Source organism: Xyrauchen texanus, chromosome 28 (assembly GCF_025860055.1).
Source record: "Xyrauchen texanus isolate HMW12.3.18 chromosome 28, RBS_HiC_50CHRs, whole genome shotgun sequence".
In the NCBI taxonomy this organism is placed as follows: Eukaryota; Metazoa; Chordata; class Actinopteri; order Cypriniformes; family Catostomidae; genus Xyrauchen; species Xyrauchen texanus.
In genome coordinates this window covers 3,216,780-3,243,031 of record NC_068303.1, presented here as the reverse complement: position 1 = coordinate 3,243,031, position 26,252 = coordinate 3,216,780, and the positions used below count along the sequence as shown (strand labels likewise).

At 37.0% G+C, this 26,252-nt stretch overlaps 1 protein-coding gene across 1 annotated transcript; it reads left to right on the top strand.

The window, feature by feature from the left end:
• Positions 1–23: 23 nt before the first annotated feature.
• Positions 24–26,183, top strand: LOC127621624 (integrator complex subunit 9-like). Its single transcript, XM_052095302.1, has 17 exons — positions 24–125; positions 252–379; positions 1,770–1,830; positions 1,953–2,015; positions 3,344–3,483; positions 3,622–3,708; positions 3,967–4,087; positions 6,626–6,760; positions 6,990–7,101; positions 7,241–7,421; positions 9,603–9,663; positions 9,775–9,946; positions 13,333–13,457; positions 15,752–15,919; positions 18,362–18,460; positions 20,228–20,365; positions 25,729–26,183. The coding sequence occupies exons 1-17, from the start codon at positions 117–119 to the stop codon at positions 25,903–25,905; spliced, it is 1,977 nt and encodes a 658-aa protein (XP_051951262.1). The 5' UTR covers positions 24–116; the 3' UTR covers positions 25,906–26,183.
• The last annotated feature ends 69 nt before the right edge of the window (positions 26,184–26,252 follow it).

The window sequence follows — 26,252 nt, the reverse complement described above, 5'->3', positions numbered from 1 at the left end:
TGACTTACACTCGTAGAAACGCAGTAGAAGAAAAGAGCATCGGTTCTAAGTAATAACGTGTAGAGCCACAGAAGACATCAAAACAAAAGAAATAATCGAGTTTATTTAACTAAGACATGAAACTGGTGGGTGTAATCGTGTGTTTTTGGCAATACATGGATACGACGTATTATATTACTGTTGCTATATCATAAGCTGATGTAAATAATATTGGTAAAATTTGTTAAACCGTATGTGTATTCATGTTTCAGTACTGTCTGTCGGGTCACCCGACGCTGCCCTGTAATGTGCTAAAGTTTAAATCCACGACCATCATGTTGGATTGTGGTCTGGACACCACAGCAGCTCTGTATTACCTGCCATTGCCTCTGGTGCACAGGTCAGTTACACATTGTTTTGCCATATTTTTCTTTAAAGTATTACATAAATATGCTGCTTAATTATTCAGTGCAATGGTATGTATCAAAAAGTGTTCTTGCACATATTGAATACATCATTCAAACAGTCACAGTGTAGGCTGGAAAAAGTATGTAAAACGCTAGGCTAATGACATCAACAAAATCTAATTAAAGTCAGGAATCAAATCCCTTTATTGTCACTCAACCATATACACAAGTGCAACAGTGGGTGAAAGTCTTGGGTGCATTTCCAAGCAACATAGCATTCATGATAATAACAATAAACATCGAATTTACACATAACACCATTTACACATCTTGTTACACAACACAAAAAACAATATACACTTAATAATATACAACATAGAGTATATACAAAATAAGAAGACTGTATGTATACTATAAAAATACACTGCACCTGGCATTTAATTATTTTTATGAGATTGGAGGTGTGGGATAGAGCTATTTGTCTATAAATGGAGATTATTTAGTACTGTAGGTACTCTCTCTAGAAGTGGCTGTCCAGTCAGGTTGACTCAAAGGGTACACTACAGATGCTCAATGAGGTCAAAAAGTACCTGAGAGTGACAGTTAAAGACTTGAAGGAATAATTGGAACTGGTTAACATTTCTATTAATGAGTCTACTATACGGAAAACATTAAACAGGTATGGTGTCCATGGCAGGACAACATGAAGGAAGCCGTTGCTTTCCAACAAAAGCATTGCTGTGTGCCTGAAGTTTGACACTCCACAACGGTACTGGGAAAAATTTTTGTGGACTGATGAAACTAAGGTTGAATTGTTTGGGAAGAACACGCAGCACTACATAAGGCGTAAATAGGGCAACGCAATACCAACATGAAATTACGTGTCTAGTTCCTAAATCCAAGGGTTCACTTTTTCCACATCACTGTGAATGTTTAATGGGATGTGTTCAGTAAAGACATGAAAATTATAATTGTTTGTGTGTTGTTAGCTTAAGCACATTGTGTTTGTCTACACGTTTTACTTTAATGAACAATTAATGCAGAAAACCAGCTAATTCCAAAGGGTTCACATAGTTTTTCTCGCCACACTATGCACCCTCCTGAGTAAAAGATATTTATTTTCTAACGTTATGGTTGGCCAAAAAAAAAATGTATTATATAAATCAATATTTCGGTGATTGCATTTTGTCATATTAAGGTTTGATACATGTTGTTTGTCACTCAGCTAAATGCATGTACCCAACATTTTAACACACCATTATTGCACTTGTGTTGAATTGATTTTAGATTAACTTTACTAGACATTCAGGGCCTAGTGTGATGTAAGGTGTGCGAATATCATTTTCTTAACATGCTGCAACATTTTGTTCTGCTGATTTACAGTCCAAGATTGTCCAAACTCCCAGGATGGGTTTCCAAAGATGGAGCCATAAACCTGGAAAAAGTGAGTGACTGTTAAACACCGGAATAATCCCAGTGTTCATTATAAGAAATATACATTAATTGAAACTTGTTTTAATTCCCAAGAAGTATGGATTATTTATTCATGTTCTATATGTGTTGTAGGAGTTGAAGGAATGTTCTGGACGCGTGTTTGTGGACTCGCAGCCGGAATTTTGTCTCCCTGAAGTAAATAAATATCATAAAAATTAGGGATGCACCTGGATCGGTATCGGCTCCGATACTGAAGCTTTTAGACGGAACAGGTATCGGTGCGACGAACCCGATCTAAATCTGATACTGTGTTTTAGTCATGTTCATTACAGTCAAGCTCCATAAATGACAAAATAACCTTTAAAACACCATCAAAGTCACAAAATTCACAAATTTTTCATGATATTTTTATCCTTCACGCAGTGCGCAATATTTGAGCGCTACTCAAGAACAACATCTCAGATGTAGATGCTCAATATTTCGGTTCACTTATAATATACATTTAGAACAGCACCGGAGGAGCATTTCACCAGAATTTGAATAAGAAGCGAATTAAACTTCTGTGAACTTGCCCACAAACAGACACATACAGGACGTCCTGGAGAGATCAGAACGTCAAAATAAAAGCGTGAAGGTTTAAAAAGTGCACATTTAAATATATTACTGTTGTGTTTAAAATTGAAAGTCTATAATAATAATATTAATAACGGTTTATTATTATGATGGTCATCGCTAGTATTTGTTTACAATTTATAACAATATTTAAGTTGAATGGGTTCCAAAAAATTATTGTGTGAATGAAAAGTGGACTGATGTCTTACGACTAAATTGAACAAAAAAGAGATCTGAAACCTTTAAAGTCCTGATACAAGTTGAAACATTTTTGTAGGAAAAAAAGAAAAAGGCAGAAATAAAACACTGGTTTCTTTTCTACTGAAGACTTATTCTGGAATTACTGTTAATTTTGCTGCTATATTATCCAGTAAACTAGTTAATAATAAAGTGTTTCTTAATAAGCGATACATTTATATTGAAATAGGGCAGTGGTGGCTCAGTGGTTGAGGCTCAGGGTTACTGACCAGAAGGTCGGGGGTTCAAGCCCCAGCACCACCAAGATGCCACTGTTGGGCCCTTGAGCAAGGCCCTTAACTCCAGGTTGCTCCGGGGGGATTGTCCCTGTAATAAGTGCTCTGTAAGTCGCTTTGGATAAAAGCGTCTGCCAAATGCATAAATGTAAATGTAAAATAATGTGTAGTTTGAGGTTTGTGTTTCTTTACATATTAAAGAGTTCTCCCAATTCGTTCCACACAATAATGTAAAGATATTATAAACTGATTATGCAAAAAACAACCCTATCGGATCGGTATCGGCCGATACTGTGATTGTCGTTATCGGAATCGGATCGAAAGAGAAAAGTGGCATCGGTGCATCCCTAATAAAAATACTTCTACTTTAAAACCTAACGTATAAATACATGTGCATTGAGAACAATATTTGATAAAGAAATGATGTTGTTTGCACAGAAAGAGCTGCTAGATCTCTCCACCATAGACGTGATTCTGATATCAAACTATCACTGTATGATGGCGCTGCCGTATATCACAGAACACACAGGTTTTACTGGAACGGTGTACGCCACAGAACCCACGCTACAGATCGGCAGGTATGCTTTAAAAAAAAAAAAGGAGTATGTTCAACCCATTATATTACAGTTTTTTGAGCGTGATTTTAAGATCTCACGCTTCATTTTTGGCGTTAATCCACTCACTAGTTTTGTTTGATTTTGTGTCTCTTGGTTCAGACTCCTGATGGAGGAATTAGTGACGTTCATGGAAAGAGTTCCAAAGGCTCATACTGCCACCTACTGGAAGAACAAAGAGATACAAAGGTGCTAAACCCAGTAACCGAGACCTGGTTACACCCGGTGTTACCAAATACATCTGAAATCTGTGGTAGCACAATTCTAGACTGATATACTTTAAAGTAATAACTCAATAAAATATGATATTTGCATTATGCAATCTGCGAGAAAGAGATTCTTCCTTTATAAATGACTGAAGCTGACTTTAATATGATGGTTTTGTTTGCTTTGTTAATGTAAAGGTGAGAAACTATGAAGATAATGTGTATGTGTGTTTGGTGTCAGGTTGCTCCCGGGGTCTCTGAAGGATGCTTTGGATGTTTGGAGTTGGAGAAAGTGTTACGGCATGCAGGAAGTGAATTGTGCTCTTAGTAAAGTTCAGCTGGTGGGATATTCACAGAAAGTGGTGAGTTTTGAGTTTCAATATTCTTATCAGCTCTGTACCAGGATTGTTAGAGCTTTGAATTCTTAATTTAGCGTTTATTTAACATGATTTCTCAATTACAAGACATTTTTATTCTAGGCAATGCAGGTCAGGCAAGTTTATTTATATCGCACATTTCATACACGATGGATTTTCAATAACACATATATTTGAAAAATGTTATGTACATTTACATGTTCCTGGAGGAAGATTAATCGTTTAGCGTCTTTTATCTTTTTGGTTTGTTTAGAAAATTTTAGGTAGTTGCTTTTTTTGACTGATTGATTTTCACCTTGTTCTTGCCTTTGATACTGATATGCCATTAAACAAAGAACACAAGTACAATACAGTGTTTTGGCTACTAAAGTTGAACTGGTGTTTAACTGCGTTACGTTTCAGCGCTATCTAGTAGTGTTTTCATGTTTAATGAAGGCAGGCTGTTAAGGTTTAATTTAAAAAATTCAAACGTTTTTTTACTTAATTCATTTTAGGTCATTTATTTTTGTTTCAAGTTAGTTTGGGAATTATGAAAGTATTGTCATTTATTTGTATTTATTTTTATTTCACTTAACGAACATGTTCATATTCATATATTATAGTAGTAAATACAGTATATCATAGTTTAGGTAAAAAACCAAACTGGCTCATTTTCATAGCCTTTTTTTAAATTGAGGTCATTTTAATTTATTTTAAGTTATTTTGGGAATTATGAAAAATAATGATAATTTATTTTGTAGTTTTTTACAACCATCTTCATTTTTATTTTCATTTTAATTTATTTTTCATTAATGAAAATAAAACTTGCCCATTGGAATAGTTTTTTATTAATATTAGGTCATTTGTATTGAATTCAAGTTCACTGAAATTATATTAAAAATATGATAATTAATTGTATTTTGTTCCAACCATGTTAGTTTTTGTTTTTATTTCAGTTAACAAAAGTGTTTTCATTAACAATAAAAAAAAGGGCTATTTTTCATATAATTTTCATTAATTCTAAGTTCGTTTAGGACTTAAAAAAAATAAAATAAAATTTCAAACCATCCAGCTTATCCGAAGTCGGGTCACGGGTGCAGCTGCTCCAGCAGGGGGCCCCAAACTTCCCTATCCCGAGCCACATGAACCAGCTCTGACTGGGGGACCCTGAGGCGTTCCCAGGCCAGTGTGGAGATGTAATCTCTCCACCTAATCCTGGGTCTTCCCCGAGGCCTCCTCCCAGCTGGACGTGCCTGAAACGCCTCCCTAGGGAGGCGGCCAGGGGGCATCCTTACCAGATGCCCAAACCACCTCAACTGACTCCTTTCGACGCAAAGGAGCAGCGGCTCTACTCCGAGCTCCTCACGGATGACTGAGCTCCTCACCCTATCTCTAAGGGAGAAGCCCGCCACCCTTCTGAGGAAACCCATTTCGGCCGCTTGTACTCGTGACCTAGTTCTTTCGGTCATGACCAATAGGTGAGGGTAGGAACAAAAATTGACCGGTAGATCGAGAGCTTAGCCTTTCGACTCAACTCTCTTTTTGTGACAACGGTGCGATAGAGCGAGTGCAATACTGCCCCCGCTGCCCTGATTCTCCGGCCAACCTCCCGCTCCATTGTCCCCTCACACGTGAACAAGACCCCGAGGTACCTGAACTCCTTCACTTGGGGCAAGTTTTTATTTTTATTACAGTTAATGAAATATATTGTTTAGTTTTCATTTTAGTTTTCGTTAAAATAATAAAACTGGCGCTTTTATTAATTTTAGGTCATTATTTATTTTAAAGTTATTTTTATAATTATGAAAACATTTATATGTAGTTTTTTCCAACCATGATATATATATATATACTTTTTTTATTTCACTTAATGAAAATGGCCATATTATAGTAGTGTATATTCAGTACATCAGAGTTTTCATAAATGATAATAAAACTGGCTCTTTTTCATAGCTTTTTATTAATTGAGGTCATTATTCGGAATTATTAAAATAATTATAATTTATTTGTAGTTTTTACAACCATGTTAATTTGTTTATTTATTTCAGTTAACACAAATATTTTCATTTTAGTTAATGATAAATAATGTTAAATAATAAAACTTGCCTGTTTTAATAGCTTTAAATACATTTTAGGTAATTTGTACTTAATTCAAGTTAGTTTTGAAATTATGAAAAATTCTTATAATTTATTTGCTTTTTTCCCAAACCATGTTAGTATTTATTTTTATTTCAGTTTATGACAATGTTTTTGTAATCATTTTTGTTAACGATAACAAACTCTGGCTTTTTATTAATTTTATGTCATTTTTATTTTAGTTACTTTGGATTATGAAAAAAGTTTTAAAATGTACTTTGTAGTTTCCCCCCAAACCATTTTATTTTTATTTCACTTAACAGAAATATCCATATAATATATAATAGTAGTATATCATAGTATTCGTTAATGATAATAACACTGGCTCTTTTTATGGCTTGTAATAAATAAATATACACAAAATATATCATTTTTTCACTGTCAATATGAACTCTCTCTGTCTGTCAGGAGTTGTTCGGAGCGGTTCAGGTCTCTCCGTTGAGTTCAGGATATTCTCTGGGCAGCTCAAACTGGATCATTCAGTCTCATTATGAGAAAATTTCTTATATCTCTGGCTCTTCTCTGCTTACCACACATCCTCAGGTGACGCAAACACACTTACAGTACAGCAGACACATACCGGCTCTGTTCCAAAACCTAGTAAGCTGCCTACCTAGACTGCATTTTAAGGCATTAAAGGAACGCTCTTGACATGAAGGCTGTTTATCTTGTACTCTATATTGACTCCAGTTGGCTGTCTCTAGTTTCTGATTCTAGAGAAGACTTTGTGCCATTCAGTTTCTGATTTGATTCTTGTTTTTGTGTTCTTCAGCCGATGGACCAGAGCTCCCTAAAGAACAGTGATGTGCTCATCCTGACAGGTCTGACACAAATCCCCACCGCCAACCCAGACGGCATGCTGGGAGAGTTCTGCAGCAACCTGTGTGAGTATCAAACCAGTGTGATTCAGTGTGCGTCTGACTCCGAATATGACCGAACATGTCGTGTCTGAGAGTTTTTAATTCAGATCGCTCAACTTCTTTCTCCCCTCATCTGTTACCTGTGTGTGTTTCTGTCTGTCAGCCATGACGATCCGCGCCGGAGGGAACGTGTTGGTTCCCTGTTATTCCTCTGGAGTCATTTATGACTTGCTGGAGTGTCTGTATCAGTTCATGGACTCGGCAAACCTCGGAAACGCACCATTTTATTTCATCTCCCCCGTAGCCAACAGCTCACTGGAGTTCTCACAGATCTTCGCAGAATGGTACGAATTGTCAAACGAATCCATTGTAGAAAAGTCATTGATTTAAAATGAAAATAGAACAATATTACAGATGGGTCAGGATGGACAACTGGTTGTCCAACAACTAATTGATTAACAGATTATCTTGATTTATTTTCTCTATATTTTTTTTTTTTTTTTTTTTTAAATTGTATTTAACATTCTAATGACACAATATCCATTTTTTATTTATTTTTTTTTCTCTCCGTTCTGCTCTAAAATATTGAATTGGCCAGATATTGTTGTTTTTGTCTTAATAATATAATCAAATCTGTTCTAATATAATGTATACACATATGTGCATATTAATACACAGTATATTGAATCTAATAATATCAAGGATTGACACCTGAATTACACCCCAGAAATCACTTAAAAATGATTAATTTGTGATTATTGATCATAAAGTACCTTTACTGTTGGGGCTAAAATATTTAATTGGCTTTTGTTGTTATATTCTTAATAAAAGAATGTAATATATTACATATACTGTGTGCATACTAATATAATATATTAATATATGCACAGTATATGAAATCTAATAATTGTAAAGATTTGTACCTGATTTACACCACAGAAATCACCTTAAAATGATTAATTTGTGGTTGTTAATCATAAAAAGTACCTTTACTGTAGGGGCTATTATAAGTGAGGTCAAATAATGAGTTTAACTCTATTTAATTTGTATATTTTAATATATTTATTTCACGCTTACAATCTGTTATTGACATCGTCTAGTGAGGTCTGGCCTGTCTTTTATTATTTTTTTTATTTTTTATATTAATATGCTTTTTTCTGCTCTAAAATATTTAATTGGCTACATATTGTTAATTGTTTCTAATACAATAATATAATATATTAATTTGTACACAGTATATGTATTATAGCATATTAATATACACACAGTATATTAAATGATTTACACCACAGAAATCACCTTAAAATGATTAATTTGTGGTTATTAATCACAAAACGTACCTTTACTATTATAGATCTCTATTTAAAAAGTGCATATGTATATATTCTTTTGCATGCTGACAAGCTGTTATTGATGTTGTCTAGTGAGGTCTCATTTATCTTTTTATTTTTGTAGCTTTAATATGATTATGCATTTTCCTTCTCCATTATGAGTTTTTGCTTTTCTGCTCTAAAATATTTAATTGCTTAGATATTATTGTTTTTGTAGTAATAAATTAATATAATATGGGGGGGTCTGGGTAGCTCAGTGAGTACAGACGCTGACTATCACCCCTGGAGTTCATGAGTTTGAATCCAGGGCATGCTGAGTGAGGAGCCTGGTCTCCTAAGCAACCAAATTGGCCCGGTTGCTAGGGTGGGTGGAGTCACGTTGGGTAAACCTCATCGTGGTCGCTATAATGTGGTTCGCTCTCGGTGGGGCATGAGGTGAGTTGTGCGTGGATGCCGCGGAGAGTAGTGTGAAGCCTCCACATGCACACCGTCTCCGCGGTAATGCCCACAACAAGCCACGTGATAAGATGCGTCCTCCGCCCCCCGGATTGAGGCGAGTCACTGTGCCACCACGAGGACTTAGAACGCATTGGGCATTCCAAATTGGGGAGAAAAAAATTAAAATAATATAATATGATATTTGCACTGTAAGCGTAATTTAGATATTAGTACACACAGTATATTACATTTTATAATTTCAAAGATCAGTACCTGATTTAAGCCCCAGAAATCACTTTAAAATTATTAATCACAAAAGTATCCAGACTGGAGGAACTATGAAAAGTGAGGCCAACTCATGATTTTATCTGTATTTGTTATTGATTTAATATTTTTAGCATGCTGACAGTCTGTTATTGACGTCGTGTAGTGAGCACTGGTCTATCTTTTTTCCATGTATTTATTTTTTTAGCTTTAATTTCACTTAAAAATAATTTATTAGCCATAAACTCTGTTTTTCCAGTTACGTTTTGTCCTAAAATATTTAATCCGCGAGATATTTTTTGTTGTTATCATAGAGCAAGTTAATATAATAGTAATATTACATTTCATTGATACTTTTGTAGGAATTATAATTACCTTTTGTACATTTTCATCAAAGGGTCATTATTACTGCCATATTTCAACGGAGTGGCTTGGAACGGCTCCGTTTATAACTTGTTCTCTTGTCTGTGTTGTTGGTTTTTATTTGTTAAGGTTATGTCAGAACAAGCAGTCGAAAGTGTATCTGCCTGAACCGCCCTTTCCTCATGCAGAGGTAAAACAAAACCACCAGAACCATAAAACCGGTTTCAAGAATTGCAACGGCACACACAGGTTGAGAGAATCGGTTTTGACGTTGTGTTTGTCTTGTGTTGTTGTCGTCTAGCTGATTCAGACGAATAAACTGAAGCATTACCCCAGTGTTCATGGAGACTTCAGCAGTGAGTTCCGGCAGCCGTGCGTCGTGTTTACGGGACATCCGTCGCTGAGGTTTGGTGATGTGGTGCACTTCATGGAGCTGTGGGGCAAATCCAGCCTCAATACCATCATTTTCACTGGTGAGATGAAACTCATGTCACAATAATACAGCTGACTGGACTATACGTTTATAAAGCTTTCAACATTTGGCATTTATATCATTCATTCAACAGAAACTGGGAAATTTTCAATATTACTTTTTAGCAAACCAGCTACAATATTTATATAAATGGATTCATAAAAATAATCATAACAATTCATGGATGGAATTAGAACAAAACCATTGCAAAGATACTTCAGTTTCAGACCTTGCCTTTCTACCAAAATCAATTAAGAAAATGCTCTATTTTAATAATATTACAATTGCATCAACTCTGACAGCCTGGTGGAAAGTAAACAAAATTAATAATTCACCACTAACATCATGTAGATACACCCCCATTTGGTTCAACCCTGATTTTCAATTATGCAATAAATCGATCAATTTTCCATCTTGGAAACAAAAAGGAATCACTCATCTCCATCACTTATTTGAAAACAACCAATTAGTATCATTTAAAATATTAGTCCAGAGGTACGGTCTTGGGGAGAACATTTTCTACAATATCAACAAATTAAATCCATAGTTAAATCCAAGATTAACATAATTAATAACCCACTTCATCCCTCTCAGTTAATGGAAGACTTAATGAAAATCACTAATACCAACAAACTAATATCTAAACTACATAAACTTATATTAAATAATGATACGACAATTATAATACCCATGAATAAATGGGAAAAAGACTTAGCCTTCTCACCCAACACCGACCTCTGGAAGGAAATCTGTAACAACACATTTTCAATGACTAATAATACTAACCTACAGCTCATACAGTTCAAGATTATTCACAGGATTCACATCACCGAAAGAAAGATGTTTATAATGGGCTTGAGGGACACAGACATTTGTTCACAGTGCACACTGGGGAGCACAGATGACTATTTTCATGCCCTATGGACCTGTCAATCAGTTCACTCATTTTGGATATCAGTGACCACAAACCTCTCAGTTATCATGGGTTGTGGAATCCCTCCATCTCCGTCACTCTGTTTACTTAATAACTGCATGGAAGTTGATAATCTCCCAATCAAATACAAAAACCCCTCCTCATCTCTCTAACTATCGCCAAGAAAGTAATTTTGCAAAACTGGAAGTCCAAAAACTGTATACATATTAATCACTGGAATAATCTTCTAATAGAGTACATCACATTAGAAAAACTAACATACACTAACAAGAATATTATATCTACATTTCTTGATATCTGGAAACCATTCCTAACTCATCTTCATATAAATCAATAACCTGGAACCGGACCAACGCATTCTCCCAACCACACTACTGATGATATTACAGTAATATCATTACTGTACAGTACTACAATTATTCAGTATAGATGTACTTTATATATATATGTATATGTATCTATTTGTATGTATGTGTGTGTATGTATATTTTTATATGTGTGTACATGTATGTATGCATGTGTATGTATATGTAGGTATGTGTGTATGTATACATGCTTGTATGTGTATGTGTGTGCATATGTATGTATGTATACATGTATATGTATAATGTTCGATAAATTGTACTTTTATTTTATTTAAAATCTGCATACTATTGCTATTTTTTTTTTTTTTTTTTTTTTATCAAAGATGGTGGTAGTAGGGATGATGATATTGATACTATTATTATTATTATTATTATTATTATTATAGAATGATTAGTCTTTCCTTCCTCTCTCTTTCTATATAAATGACAATTCAGAAAATATTACGTATAAATATGTATAAAATTTTGTTAGAAATATAAATGGTCTGGGTCGGGCGTCTGTTCTAGGTGCTGTTGGTGGGTGCAACTGGCATATCCTGTTGGCTAATCATTACAGAATCAGTGATTGGACTGACTGGCCCTTCCCTTTCACTGCGTCTGGCCAGATCCCACCCTCGTGTTAAAGAATCATTGATTTGATACCTGGGTTGGATGTGGTGTCTCTGGCTGGGGAGCTAACCAGTGCACACCTTGCTCAAAGCCATGGAAGGGGAAAAAGGGAAAAGGAAAAAGAAGAAAAGGAAAAGAGAGGAAAAAAAAAAGGGAAAAAAAAAGGAAAAAAAAAAAAAAAAGGAGAAAAGGGAAAAAAAGAGAAAAAAGGAAAAAAAAAAAAAAAAAAAGGAAGGAAGGGGTAAGAGGGCCAACCACCTATAACATTTGGTTACATCAGGTCACAAACAGACTAAGGGAGCTTGGTGTGGAGGTGCCTGTTATGGTGCCCGGCGTGCCTTTTTTTTTTTTTTTTTTATATAAAGAGGACACCTCAATGGAGCCTAGAAGCTTAACTACGGGGTTGGGTATCGCTGGCGCGGTGAGGGGAATCGGAATATTGAATAGAGGAGAGGTGTCGGTATCTGTGTGGAGCTCACTGGCAGTTGTGGATCAGCCCCTGACCTAGAGTTTAGAGCAGGTACGGTGACATTATTGACTGACCTAAATGTATTGTTATTAATACTATTAATACTATTGTCACTATTATTATTATAGATTGCTAGAGCTAATGCTCCTATTATTGTCATGAATTATCATTATAAATGTCATCATTACTACTATCACCACTAATATTAATATATTGCTGTTATTGTTGTGATTGTTGGGGTGATTAATACCCTCACTAAAAATATACTGATACTACCTTCTATACTTAGCGTCACAGAAAGGATCTCATCTGTATACATACATCACTTTATCGATGACTGTGTTGGGCTGTTTTGTATCTCGTTGTTTTTGTTTTTGTGCTTTTCTCTCTTCTGTATTGTATATGTGTCTCACTCCCTTGTATGTGTTACTCTTTTGCAATGGAAAAAAAAAAAAAAAAAAAAAAAAAAAAAAACAACAGAAACTGGGAATTTTAATTTATGGAATTGTGTTAATCTCACAAAACCTGTCAAGAATATGTTCTGGTAAATGTAAATTTGCATACATTTAACAATATGCTAAATATAGTTTTTTGTGTGAAATACAACTTGAACATTGTTTTGTGAAATTCCCCAAATATGTATAGACTTATATATATATATATATATATATATATATATATATATATATATATAAAATTTTAATTTGTGTGCTGACAAAACAATTATAGTACATTTTATCCCACAATGAATGCATGTAATGTAACTTTCATCATTCTAATTTACATAGTATTCCATTGTGAATATATCCATCCTTGTGTAAACAAATCATTATTGATAATGATTTTATAATGACGAAAGGTCCCACTAGAAGAAATACTAGAATGTCAAGTGAGTTACACATGCAGTTGCCATAGAAACTAGGGTCGGATGAATCAGATGGAAAATTGATTTCAAATAGTTGTGTGTATTTAGGCCCCGAATCTCACGTAGTTTAATCTGTCTCTTTCAGAACCAGACTTCTCTTATCTGGACGCTTTGGCACCGTATCAGCCGCTGGCCATGAAGTGTGTTTACTGTCCCATCGACACTCGACTGAACTTTCACCAGGTGTCCAAACTGCTGAAGGAGATACAGGTACAGTCTGTTTATTTCTGAGCACAGTTACATTAAATGTTAAAAGAGTCACTGCATTAATTTACAGTACACTAAAATAATCACATTTTCATTAAATATTGGTAAAACTACAGATAACAATAGCTGACACTCACAACTGTATCACAGCAACCGTTTGGGCAGGAAGAAATGTGCATACATTTTAAGTGTTGGTAATTCCCAGCCTGTTTACTGATTGAAAATGATTAAATTCACCAAACTTTCATAAAAGCATAGCAAACATCTTCAAACAATTGAGCCTGTTCAGTCAAAAAAACAAAAAAAAACAACTGTTGTGTCATTAAGAAATTTGGTTTATGGTATTTTAACACATTAAGCTTGGATGGGCTGAGAAAAAAATTATTATAAAAATATTAATGACTACAGTCTTGACAACACAAAATAGGTATCATAATTTAAAATGCATGAAGGCGTTATGACCAAAACTATTGCAGCCTATTGTTTTTACTCACTGACAAAAGTATAACGAATAATAGCTATGTAAGTATATGTCTTTGACATACATGTTATATGTAAACAGGTGTTGCTTATATGCAGCATTTTTGCTTATAACTTCACAAAATATAAACGGAACATAAAATATCACATAGCATTACTTAGAAGAGGTGATTATCTTTAAAACGTCCCCACACAACGTAATCAGATGCAAATTTCATTAGAAAAAATCCACATGAAACACAATGTACACACAGCAAATAATGTGCTAAAAACACGTTAGCTTTCCTGGATCACATGACTTCATTGGTAATTATGTAGTACATTGTCCAGAGTCATGGAACACTAATCCGATCGTATAAGGATTCAGAGCGCTGCAACCAGAGGTGGAAGTCATCCAAATATGGGCAGAGAGGATCGTTCACTCTAATAACAAATTTGTCCACCACTAGATGGCGCCAAGTACATGACACAGACTCAATGATGACTCAAATGACACAGAATGGAACTGAATGAGATCTCGTTTCTCATGTCTCTTTGGAGAGAGTGCATACCTTTAGTCATTGTTGCATGTGTAATTAGTTGTTATTTACTCTATAATTATAATTATGTTTTATTTGTCTGGAGAGGCTTTTGGACACTCGGATAAATAATTTTTTTAATGCTATAACTTTTGATTGCTTTGTTGTATCAACACAAAATGTTACTCAGTTACAGTTGATATGATTGGGAACAAAACAAAAGCAGTTTTTAGGAGCTACCTCGTTTACAATCTTGAGATATATAATATAAAAAGTATATTTTTATGGGTTTGTTTCAGCAGTTTCTTAGGTGGAGAGTCTCAGGAAATTGTTTTAATTTTTTTTTAGCCTTTAATTTTGGGTTTGCCACTGAAACAGGAAATCTTAAAAAACACTTGGAGGGTTAAACACATTACATATACATGCAATTGCATTTTATTCGGTATATGGCTTTTTTTTTTTGTCACAGATACATGGGAATTTCTTTGCATCTACATAAAAAGACATGTTAGACCAACAGTATTCCCCCAAAATGTAAATGGTCTGCACTTATATAGCACCTTTTTTAAACTTAGCGGTCACCAAAGCTCTTTAAACTGTATCCCATTCTTACACACACACCCCCCCACACACACACCAATGACGGTAGAGCTGCCATGCGCTTGCCTGCCATTGGGAGCAACTTGTGGTCATTTTGGCATGTGGAGTCATGTGGGACAGGAATCAAACTGCCAACCCTGTGATAAGTGGCAGACCCGCTCTGCCACCTGAGCCACAGCCGCCCCTTAATTTTGTCCCAACTAGCCTAACACTAGTCTGAATGAATAATTTCATATTGAACAATGTTGCTGATTTGTGAGTTTCCAGCATGAATTGCAACATTAATAAAAAATTAGGTAAGAGTTATAGGCTTATTTTAATCTGCTTTTTGACTATGCATGCTGATGTTGAAGTTTTGTTTTGCCACTGATTGTTAAATTGTTGTGATGTGATGATCAGAGCTCAACTCATCAAGTTTGTCACGTTATATAGGTTTGTGGGTTAAGGGTTGTGATCTAACTGTCTGTACTAAAGTACTGCATGAATTGTTTTGCCTTACATATTGACGGAGACTAAGGTTGTTGTTAACCTTATATAAACGTAATATAAAAAAAAAAACATATATTAGAATGAAAAGGGGATGGAATAAAAGTCCTTGTACTTCTAGTGGACTTTATTGGCTAAGTAACAAATGCAAAAGACAAATGACCTTCTTTTCCAAACTGATGTTATTGTTTGATTGAATTGGCATGTGTGCAGCCTCTTCATGTGGTATGTCCGGAGCAGTACTCACAGCCTCCTCCATCTCAACCTCACCGCACAGACCTGATGCTGGAGCTGCAGCCTCCTCCCATGGCCTACCGCCGCTGCTCCGTCCTCAGGCTTCCCTTCAGGCGGCGATATGAACGCATTCACCTACTGCCTGAGGTCAGAGACCCTCTGAAAAAAACAGCTTATCTAGAGAATATGACAGCGATAAGTCACTGTAGACAGTTGTGTGTTTAATGTGATTTGTTTATCACATAATGTAACAACCTGCCACAAGTGGTTTGCCATATTGCATAGTAATATAGTTCATTATCCTAACTGTATCCTGTCTGTAGTTGCCAAGCAACATTGCAGGTGTGTGATTATCAGCATTGTTCAACTATTTTAAACACAACTCAATCAGAACTATTATCAATTTTAAATAGAGCGCATATTTCATTCATTTTTCAGAAGGGTTAACGATATTTAACGATTTTCGCATGGCCAAAAGGTGCCTCGAGTTGTTCCTGGCAGGTTACTAGGGCTGGGCATTGATACAGATTTCCCGATTCGATTCTAATAAGCTGTCAATTCTATTTTGATATTGATTCATATGAGTAGATTTCAGATATAAGGTCCCATTTGCTTACATATGAAACAAATTCTCTCCCAGGTAATGCTGTTAATTATACAGGGGAACTTCTAACTAGGTACAATACGAAAATATTAATTTGACTAATTCGAGTATTTTATTAGTTTTCCATCAATTGTCACATTTTAGCTTTTTAAACAAACCCATGTCAATAAATATGATCGTATATTGCATATATAATTTTTCATTACATGTTTATTGTTTAATGACATCATTTGTACTATTAACATTGATTTGTTGAACATGTGTTAAAAACCGGTAGTGTCTCTTTAAGAAATTCAGCATTTCTGTAAACGGCGTCTGTAAATTAGCGCTTGTTAACGAGAGAGAGACTCAAACGGCTTTATCTCATCTGTCCTACGCGTGATTAGAATTAAATGCTTTTTTTTTTCTTGTTTGATTAACAACTGACTGTAAAGAACAGAAAGGGTATTAAAAGAGACATTATTCAATGGCAAATCGGTCGCGTGGATCTCGTCTTTGAATCAGAATATCGATATTATTACCCACCCCTACAGGCTACTCAGCCTTACAGGCTCCATATGGTTAGAATTAAAGATGGGGGTGGGGGTTAGGGCACCTGCTGCCTGCCAGGAACAATTACAGACACCTTTGAACAAAGGGCACCAAAAGAGCTCTTCAAATAATTTTTTGCTTTAAATCCTTTTTATAATGTTGCGATTCACCTCGGAGCTCGTTGGTTTGGTTCATGGTTTAGATCTCTTTTATTAAGGATTTTATTAACCCTTGTGCATCAATTAAAAAAAGTTACACATAGGTTCATTATGGACAAGAATGGCCATGTCCAAAAACTGTCATAAAAATACTATAGATTTATATTTTTTTCCACTTTCACTGACATAATTTTTTTAACCAGCATCAGCTCTAATCAGAATGACCAAACATTCATTCATTTTTAGAATTTTAACCCTTTAAACGCTGGTTTGTTTACATAATGCCACTGTTGCTTTTTTAGGAAAAAATGAAAAATAGTAATTATTTTCAATTTAATAGATGCTAAGCAGAATTTTTTTCTTTGATTATTAGAGCCTCGGATATGTCAATGATTAACAACAACATTCATTTTGATGCTTTCATATTTTTTATGCAGTATCAGATTTAAAAAAAGCTACCACTTAGGTCCATAATGGACAAAAATGGCCATGTCAAAAATTGTCAAAAATATTATAGAATAATATTTTTTCTACTTTCACTGACTTATATTTTAACCAGCATCAGTTCTAATCATAATTACCAAACATTCATTTATTTTCAGAATTTTAACACTTTAAACGCCGGTTTGTTTACATAATGCCACTGTTGTTTTTTATAAAAAATATAATAATTATAATTATTTTCAATTTAATAAATGCTAAACAGAATTTTTTTATTTTTTATTATTAGAGCCTCAGACACATACAAACCACACTCTGAAATCCATACCAACACACTCACACAATTATATATTCATAATGTATCTAATTGGCTCTATAATATGCATAAGCCAAAAACAGCAGAAAACAACAACAAAAGCGATGATATGCCAAACCTGAAAAAATGGCACAATCTGATAAAAAATATTTAAAATGTAAATTTTGAAGCCTTGCCAACATAATGAAAGCATGTTAAACAAGATTGCATAATTTTATAGTTGAATGGCACTGGGATTAAAAATCGCAGTTTTAATGGGTTTCAATGTGCCATTTTTGTCCAAAACGACGCTAAGAGGGAGTATTTTGTGTAACTAGTGCAAATAATATTTTTTTAAAGAAAATAGGGTGAAATATTAAAATTCCAATAAAAATTCACACCTGTGGAAAATTTTATGCAGTTAGCATTATTAACACAGACAAAGTTATCAAAAAAACAAAACTGATAAAGCCAAAAATGTCCACAAGGATGCACAAGGGTTAAATATATTTCCGGGAACTAATGTGGCTGATATTTGTTTTCTCTTGGTAATTCTGCAGCTTGCCAAATCTCTGGTGCCCTCTGAGATAAAGCCCGGTGTTTCTGTCGCTACATTATCAGCAGTCCTACAGTCCAAAGACAACAAGCATGTATTGCAGGTTAGTGTGTGTGAACAAGCCATTTTGTTCAGTATAATATCCTGACGCCCTCTGCCTTGTGTCATGCATTCATTTAAATTGCTGTAAACATTGTCTTAAGCATAGTCAGTTCACTTAAGCACCAATTACACTGCATGTAAAATGCAATTTAGTCATCCATTATGAAAAACACAGGCATACTCTAGGGGGAATATAAGCACAAAATGAAAATTTCCAAACATTTGGATTGATATTTATCATGGAATCATTCTAATGTACGGCTATCATTTTTAAAAGGGGTCATATATTGTAACACAGTTGAAGGATGGGCAAGGAGGAGGCGAGAACCGGCTTGTCAACATAAATTATATTTTAATGAGAAACTTAAACTCAAAAACACATAAACAAACACACATGACGGACATGTCCATAATTCTCTCTCTCTCGAACCATCGTCACCGGCCGCCTTTATCCCTCGCGCGCCTCATCAGGCTGATTGGGGACCGGGGGTCGCGATATTCCGACCGGCCCCGCCCCCCTCCGCTCCACACTCCTCCCGGCGTTATCTCTCATGCCGGTGGCACCCCGGCCTGACGTACACCCCCCCCCTATCCCTGGGGCGGGGTGTATCTTGCGTCCCGCGTGGTCAGCCCCGCCTTCCTCGCCCTGGGAGGAGACAGGAGGGGAAGACAACAACAACAAAACAAAATAGGTGCGGGAAAAGGCCAACACGGTGCGACAGGGAGAGAGAGAGGAGAGAGAGAAAAAGCTCACTCACCGGTTCTCTGATGTACCGTCGCGTGGTCCTCGAACACTCCTCCACACTCAGGCGGACGACAGCCGCTCCAACACCGGGCGAACCGGAGTGAAACCGCCGACCCCCAGCGGGCAGAACGCGCCTCCGCTTTTCTGGCGGCAAATGGGGACACTCCTCCGCCCCTGGCAGCGGCTCTACCGCTCGGGCGGTCGGAGAGTTTCTTCCCTCCTCCCTCGCGGACGGCGGTCTTCCCTCGACCCCTCCGCGTCTCTGGGGACGGCAGGGCACTCCTCCGCCCCGGCAGCGGCTCCTCGCTCCAGGCGGTCGGGGTATCCAGTCTCCACTTGCCCTCGCGGACGACGGCCGTACCCCGCATCCGGGCGGTCGGGCTACTCCGTCACCCGGCAGATGGCAGCGGCGCTCCCCTGGGTGGACGGCAGTGTCGAGGACTCTGCGACAGGCATCCCTCCTCCTTCCCGGGTTTCGGCACCAATGTAACACAGTTGAAGGATGGGCAAGGAGGAGGCGAGAACCGGCTTGTCAACATAAATTATATTTTAATGAGAAACTTAAACTCAAAAACACATAAACAAACACACATGACGGACATGTCCATAATTCTCTCTCTCTCGAACCATCGTCACCGGCCGCCTTTATCCCTCGCGCGCCTCATCAGGCTGATTGGGGACCGGGGTCGCGATATTCCGACCGGCCCCGCCCCCCTCCGCTCCACATATATATAATGAAAAACATGATTTTTTTGGCACTTTTGACATAAGAGTTTAAAAACTCCCTCCCCAGCACAACCAGAACATTTATAGAAAATAACAAAAAAAAACAAATCTCTTTATTTATGCTATTTTGCTTCTCAAGTAAATGTATCTTGTCTTAAGGATGCATAGATATTTGTTTCTGTAAAACAAGACAGCTGTGTTTCTCATAGACGGTGGAAAATGGTCATGAAAAACTGACTTTCCAAACATTATTAGTTGACTTATGTATGTCACCTCATGTATGTTATACGCTCATAGCCGGTTCCAAAACCTGCACCAGTGCCGCCCAGTAAGAAGAGGAAGAGGGTGATGGAGGAACCTCCTGAAGTTCTGAACCCTAAACCTCTGCTCAGTGGAGCTGTTCCTCTGGAGCCGTTCCTCGCTACACTGCACAAGGTACGAGAGACAATAATTCTGTATTCTAGACCAGAAAGGTGCAAGAACACACATGCTCGGCCAGCACATTGCAGTACTTAACGTGCGTTAGTGTGGTGGTATCAAACCTCGGTACTCAAAGGGGCGAGTTACCTTCCTGTCTGTGCCATTAAACCGAACGTGATTTTATTCAGGGAGCAAGCTACAAACATGTTGACATTCTCTTCAAACTGTTGCTCAGCCATGACAGTAAACCTGAAAGAGAATAACTGACTACAAGATTAAAAGTCATTTTTTAATGGGTCTTAAAATAATATTCTGGGTTCAATGCAAATTAAGCTTAACTAACTGCATTTGTGGCATAATGTTGATTGTTGAATGTTGAGCAGAATAGCATCTCAGAATGCACAAAATTTTGTACCTTGTGGCGGATGTGCTACAACAGCAGAAGACCATGCAGGGTTCCACTTCTGTTAGCCAAAATCTGAATACTGAGGCTGCAGTGGGCCTACCATTTATGTACCTCAGCAGAAATCTTGTCAGACCAAGTCATGAATAAGTAGAGGTGTACCTAATAAAGTGGCTGTGTGTGTGTATATGTATGTATGTATGCATATGTGTGTATATATATATATATATACACTCACCTAAAGGATTATTAGGAACACCATACTAATACTGTGTTTGACCCCCTTTCGCCTTCAGAACTGCCTTAATTCTACGTGGCATTGATTCAACAAGGTGCTGAAAGCATTCTTTAGAAATGTTGGCCCATATTGATAGGATAGCATCTTGCAGTTGATGGAGATTTGTGGGATGCACATCCAGGGCACGAAGCTCCCGTTCCACCACATCCCAAAGATGCTCTATTGGGTTGAGATCTGGTGACTGTGGGGGCCATTTTAGTACAGTGAACTCATTGTCATGTTCAAGAAACCAATTTGAAATGATTCGAGCTTTGTGACATGGTGCATTATCCTGCTGGAAGTAGCCATCAGAGGATGGGTACATGGTGGCCATAAAGGGATGGAGATGGTCAGAAACAATGCTCAGGTAGGCCGTGGCATTTAAGGGGCCTAAAGTGTGCCAAGAAAACATCCCCCACACCATTACACCACCACCACCAGCCTGCACAGTGGTAACAAGGCATGATGGATCCATGTTCTCATTCTGTTTATGCCAAATTCTGACTCTACCATCTGAATGTCTCAACAGAAATCGAGACTCATCAGACCAGGCAACATTTTTCCAGTCTTCAACTGTCCAATTTTGGTGAGCTCTTGCAAATTGTAGCCTCTTTTTCCTATTTGTAGTGGAGATGAGTGGTACCCGGTGGGGTCTTCTGCTGTTGTAGCCCATCCGCCTCAAGGTTGTGCGTGTTGTGGCTTCACAAATGCTTTGCTGCATACCTCGGTTGTAACGAGTGGTTATTTCAGGCAAAGTTGCTCTTCTATCAGCTTGAATCAGTCGGCCCATTCTCCTCTGACCTCTAGCATCAACAAGGCATTTTCAGCCCACAGGACTGCCGCATACTGGATGTTTTTCCTTTTCACACCATTCTTTGTAAACCCTAGAAATGGTTGTGCGTGAAAATCCCAGTAACTGAGCAGACTGTGAAATACTCAGACCGGCCCGTCTGGCACCAACAACCATGCCACGCTCAAAATTGCTTAAATCACCTTTCTTTCCCATTCTGACATTCAGTTTGGAGTTCAGGAGATTGTCTTGACCAGGACCACACCCCTAAATGCATTGAAGCAACTGCCATGTGATTGGTTGACTAGATAATTGCATTAATGAGAAATTGAACAGGTGTTCCTAATAATCCTTTAGGTGAGTGTATATATATATATATGTCAGAAGTTTACATACACATTAGCTAAATACATTTAAACTCAGGTTTTCACAATTTCTGGCTTTTAATCGTAGAAAACATTCCCTGTCGTAGGTCAGTTAGTATCACTATTTTAAGAATATGAAATGTCAAGATAATAGTATAAGATCATTTATTTCAGCTTTTATTTCTTTCATTTACATTTACATGCATTTGGCAGACGCTTTTATCCAAAGCGACTTACAGTGCCCTTATTACAGGGACAATCCCCCTGGAGCAACCTGGAGTTAAGTGCCTTACTCAAGGACACAATGGTGGTGACTGTGGGGATCGAACCAGCAACCATCTGTTTAACAGTTTAATGCTTTAGCCCACTGTGTGTCAGAAGTTTACATACACTTTACATTTTTTAACTTGGATCAAATATTTGGGGTAGCCTTCCACAAGCTTCTCACAATAAGTTACTGGAATTTTGCCCCATTCCTCCAGACAGAACTGGTGTGACTGAACAAACAGTTACATTTTTGTTTCATTAGACCAGAGGACATTTCTCCAAAAAGATCTTTGTGGAGTGGTGGTGGAGTGGTCTAAGCACATAACTGGTAATCTGGTAATCAGAAGGATGCTGGTTCAAGCCCCACAGCCACCATTGTGTCCTTGAGCAAGGCACTTAACTCCAGGTTGCTCCGGGGGGGATTGTCCCTGTAAGTCGCTTTGGATAAAAGCGTCTGCCAAATGCATAAATGTAAATGTCTGCATGTGCACTTGCAAACTGTAGTCTGGCTATAGTCTCTGGTTTTGGAGCAGTTGCTTCTATCTTGCTGAGCAGCCTTTCAGGTTATATCGATATAGGACTCGTTTTACTGTGGATATAGATACTCGTCTACCTGTTTCCCCCAGCATCTTCACAAGGCCCTGTTGTATACACACTAATATATATACACACACAAACACACACCATATTATATATATATATATATATATATATATATATATATATATATATATATATATATATATATATATATATAGTAACTTTTCAGTGATATTGACAATTTATAGTATAACTAATAAAACAAGGCAGAATATACCTTTCTGGGATATCTAGTTTACTTGCTACTAAGTGCCTCAAACTCTGAATATCAAAATCAAAGATTTGATGTATTGTGGTGTCAGTCCAGTGTAATCTCAGAACCAGTGGTGAAAGTACACTTTCAGTAACCACAGAGTCGTGACACTGCTACAGACGAAGCTGAATGAACCGCTGAGAGCATGTTTGTTTGACCGCAGCTGTTCTCATGCCTCAGTAAAGTGTCCCACATCTCCCTCCATTAACCTGACTGCAGTGAGCTGTTAAACAATGGGCCTGATGCTTTTTAACAGATTATTGAAATATCAAATGACCCTCAGGGATAAACAGGAATGTGCCAATTTAAACAAATTAATTCCCAGATTTATTTTGACTGGCACATCAAGTTGCATTGAATTTATAAAGGCCATATTTCACTCAAATCAAAAGAGAAAAATGTAGTTATATTTTGAATGAAGATTTTTGTCTTTAAGATGTAAAAATAAACATTTTAATTAATTGATTAGGTTAAAATAAAAAAATATATATATATATATATATATATATATATATAAACAATATGTGAATTTGGTTAGTTTGTTTCAGTAGTGGGAATTTTTTTTTTTGTTTTTTTTTTGGAGACCCTCTACTAAAGTAAATGTTGACATGTAAATTTCATATAAATGTGTATTATTTTTCAAAGTACTCCACTTCTCCGATTTACAAGAATGGGCCGATTAAAACAAATAAATTCCCAGATTAATTTCACACGTAACATGAAAAATGTATCCCGTCAGAAACGTGTTCTGGTCATATTTCACCCTGAAATCAAAACAAATTTGTATTTTGCATAAAGAAAATTAAGCCTATTGTTTAGTACAATTACAATTTCAATCTTTTAAGAATTAAAAAAATATTATTTTTAATTGTTTTTATTAAATCAGTCAATATGAGTATAATATATAATATCATGACAAAACATCAGGGCGGCGATCGCAGAGGAGTTTGTGTTTGGTTTAAATGCCAACAAAACTACATCTTGTAAGAAACTTAATTACGTTTTTATATTGAAACCTGTTTGAGTCAAAAGATTCTCTAGTTTCGTCCGATATGACATTTTTAAACATTTGAGCCATTTATCACGAAACGGCACGCTGTTAAACACAACGACCACATTCGTGGACTGTATGCTCAGTTGCTTTCAGAGGCTTTATATGGAGTTAGGATGAAAATAAGGTGCATTTTGAACTGTTCTGATTAGATTTAAGTCATGCACTAAATAGGGAGCAAGGGAGCATCCTATATCTCTATATGCAGTTAAATGCATTCACTCCTAAAATCTGATCAAAAGTTCAGTTTCAGGCTGCAGATGATGTTTGGATCACACATGACACACATGGGACAATGACAATCAGTACATAGATTCACCATTTATAATGTGTCATTTTATTTGAACATGGTTGACAGTGATTGGATGATGCTGGACATTAATTTGAATCAGAATTAATTATGCTAATTTCTGATGTAATGTAACATCTCAAAAACATGAATAATCACCACTCCTGGAAAAAATTTGATAATTGTTTTTTTTTTTTTATCTGACTTTCTAGTATTATTATTAAAAATTTCACAACATTTGTGGACAAAGTTTTAGGAAAACTATTTGGGAAAAAAAAAAATCAAATATAATGTGGCAGGGTGGAGGGCGGGGCCGGGTTGTGATCAGAAACACCCGGTCCCTTGTCAGGCTAATCGGGCCTCCGAGAGGGATAAAGGCCGACTGCGGAGGATTGTGCAGGAACCGCTGCCAGGGGTTCCCCTCGCGGTCGGCGGCCGTCGTCCGCTTCCAGGCTCCTCGTCCCCTGGCGATCCTGACTAGGCTGCTCCGTTGGGGTGGACGGTAGTGGCGAGAACTCTACTACGGCGTATCCCTCCTCCTTCCCGGGTTTCGGCACCAGTGTAAAGCAGTCAATGGAAAGGAGGAGGCGAGAACCGGCTTGACGATATAAATAATAGTTTAATATAAAACTGAAACAGAAGACACAAACACACATATGACGGACATGTCTGTAAACTATCTGTCTCTACCGCACAATCCTCCGCAGTCGGCGCTTTATCCCTTTCGGAGGCCCGATTAGCCTGACAAGGGACCAGGCGTGTATGATCATGACCCGGCCCCGCTCTCCGCCCTGCCACACATGTATATACATTTGTATTTATTAGGGGCTACTCACACTCCGGTCTCAGGAGGTTAATGTTGCTAAAAAAAGAAAAGATTCATTTTCTTTATTCAAGATATCATTTTTTTTATTTTAATTTTAGGGTCCTATATGATCTGTTCTTGACAGGCTTCCAGACAATCATCTGAACACCCGCACTTGTAATTTTCCATGGAATTTGAAACGGACCAAACCTGCAGATAATCAGGGAACCAATTAATAGAACAAGTGCTGAATGAGTGACGTGTTTTTCTGTTTGTAGAACGGCATCATGGAAGTGAAGGTGGAGGAGACCGCAGACGGTCATATTCTTCACCTGCAAGCCGAGGATGTTCTCATTCAACTGGAGGAGGATGGCACGCACATCATCTGTGACAACAACGAGCCGCTGCGCACCGCTCTAAGAGACCTGGTGCTGCGGTTCCTGCAGAAACTCTGACCTCTATAAACCTAGCACTCCTTATCTACAGGGCGTAAATGAACTTGAGTGTCCGTAAGTTTGTGGATGTAAATATTTGCAAATGCACATCACAAACCAGGATCCACAACAACTATATTTGGCTGATTAACTAGTAGATCACATGTATAGACTTGTTTGGATAAATGCCCATTGATTATTATTCAGTTTACCTTTGGGTGAACATTCATTTTGTTGGGTGTTCTATATAATTGTACAATAAGTTTTGAAAGCTTTTGGAATAAAAACATTTTTCTAGATTTGCTCACAGCTTATTAATCACCATTACATTACATGATCAGGTTATCACCAGTAGCAGCAGGAGTTTG

Bases quoted from the DNA above. Each gene is read 5' to 3' on its own strand.
- LOC127621624 (XM_052095302.1), top strand. The intron at 380-1,769 runs GTCAGTTACACA...GCTGATTTACAG, and splicing joins CCATTGCCTCTGGTGCACAG to TCCAAGATTGTCCAAACTCC. The intron at 2,016-3,343 runs GTAAATAAATAT...TTGTTTGCACAG, and splicing joins CGGAATTTTGTCTCCCTGAA to AAAGAGCTGCTAGATCTCTC.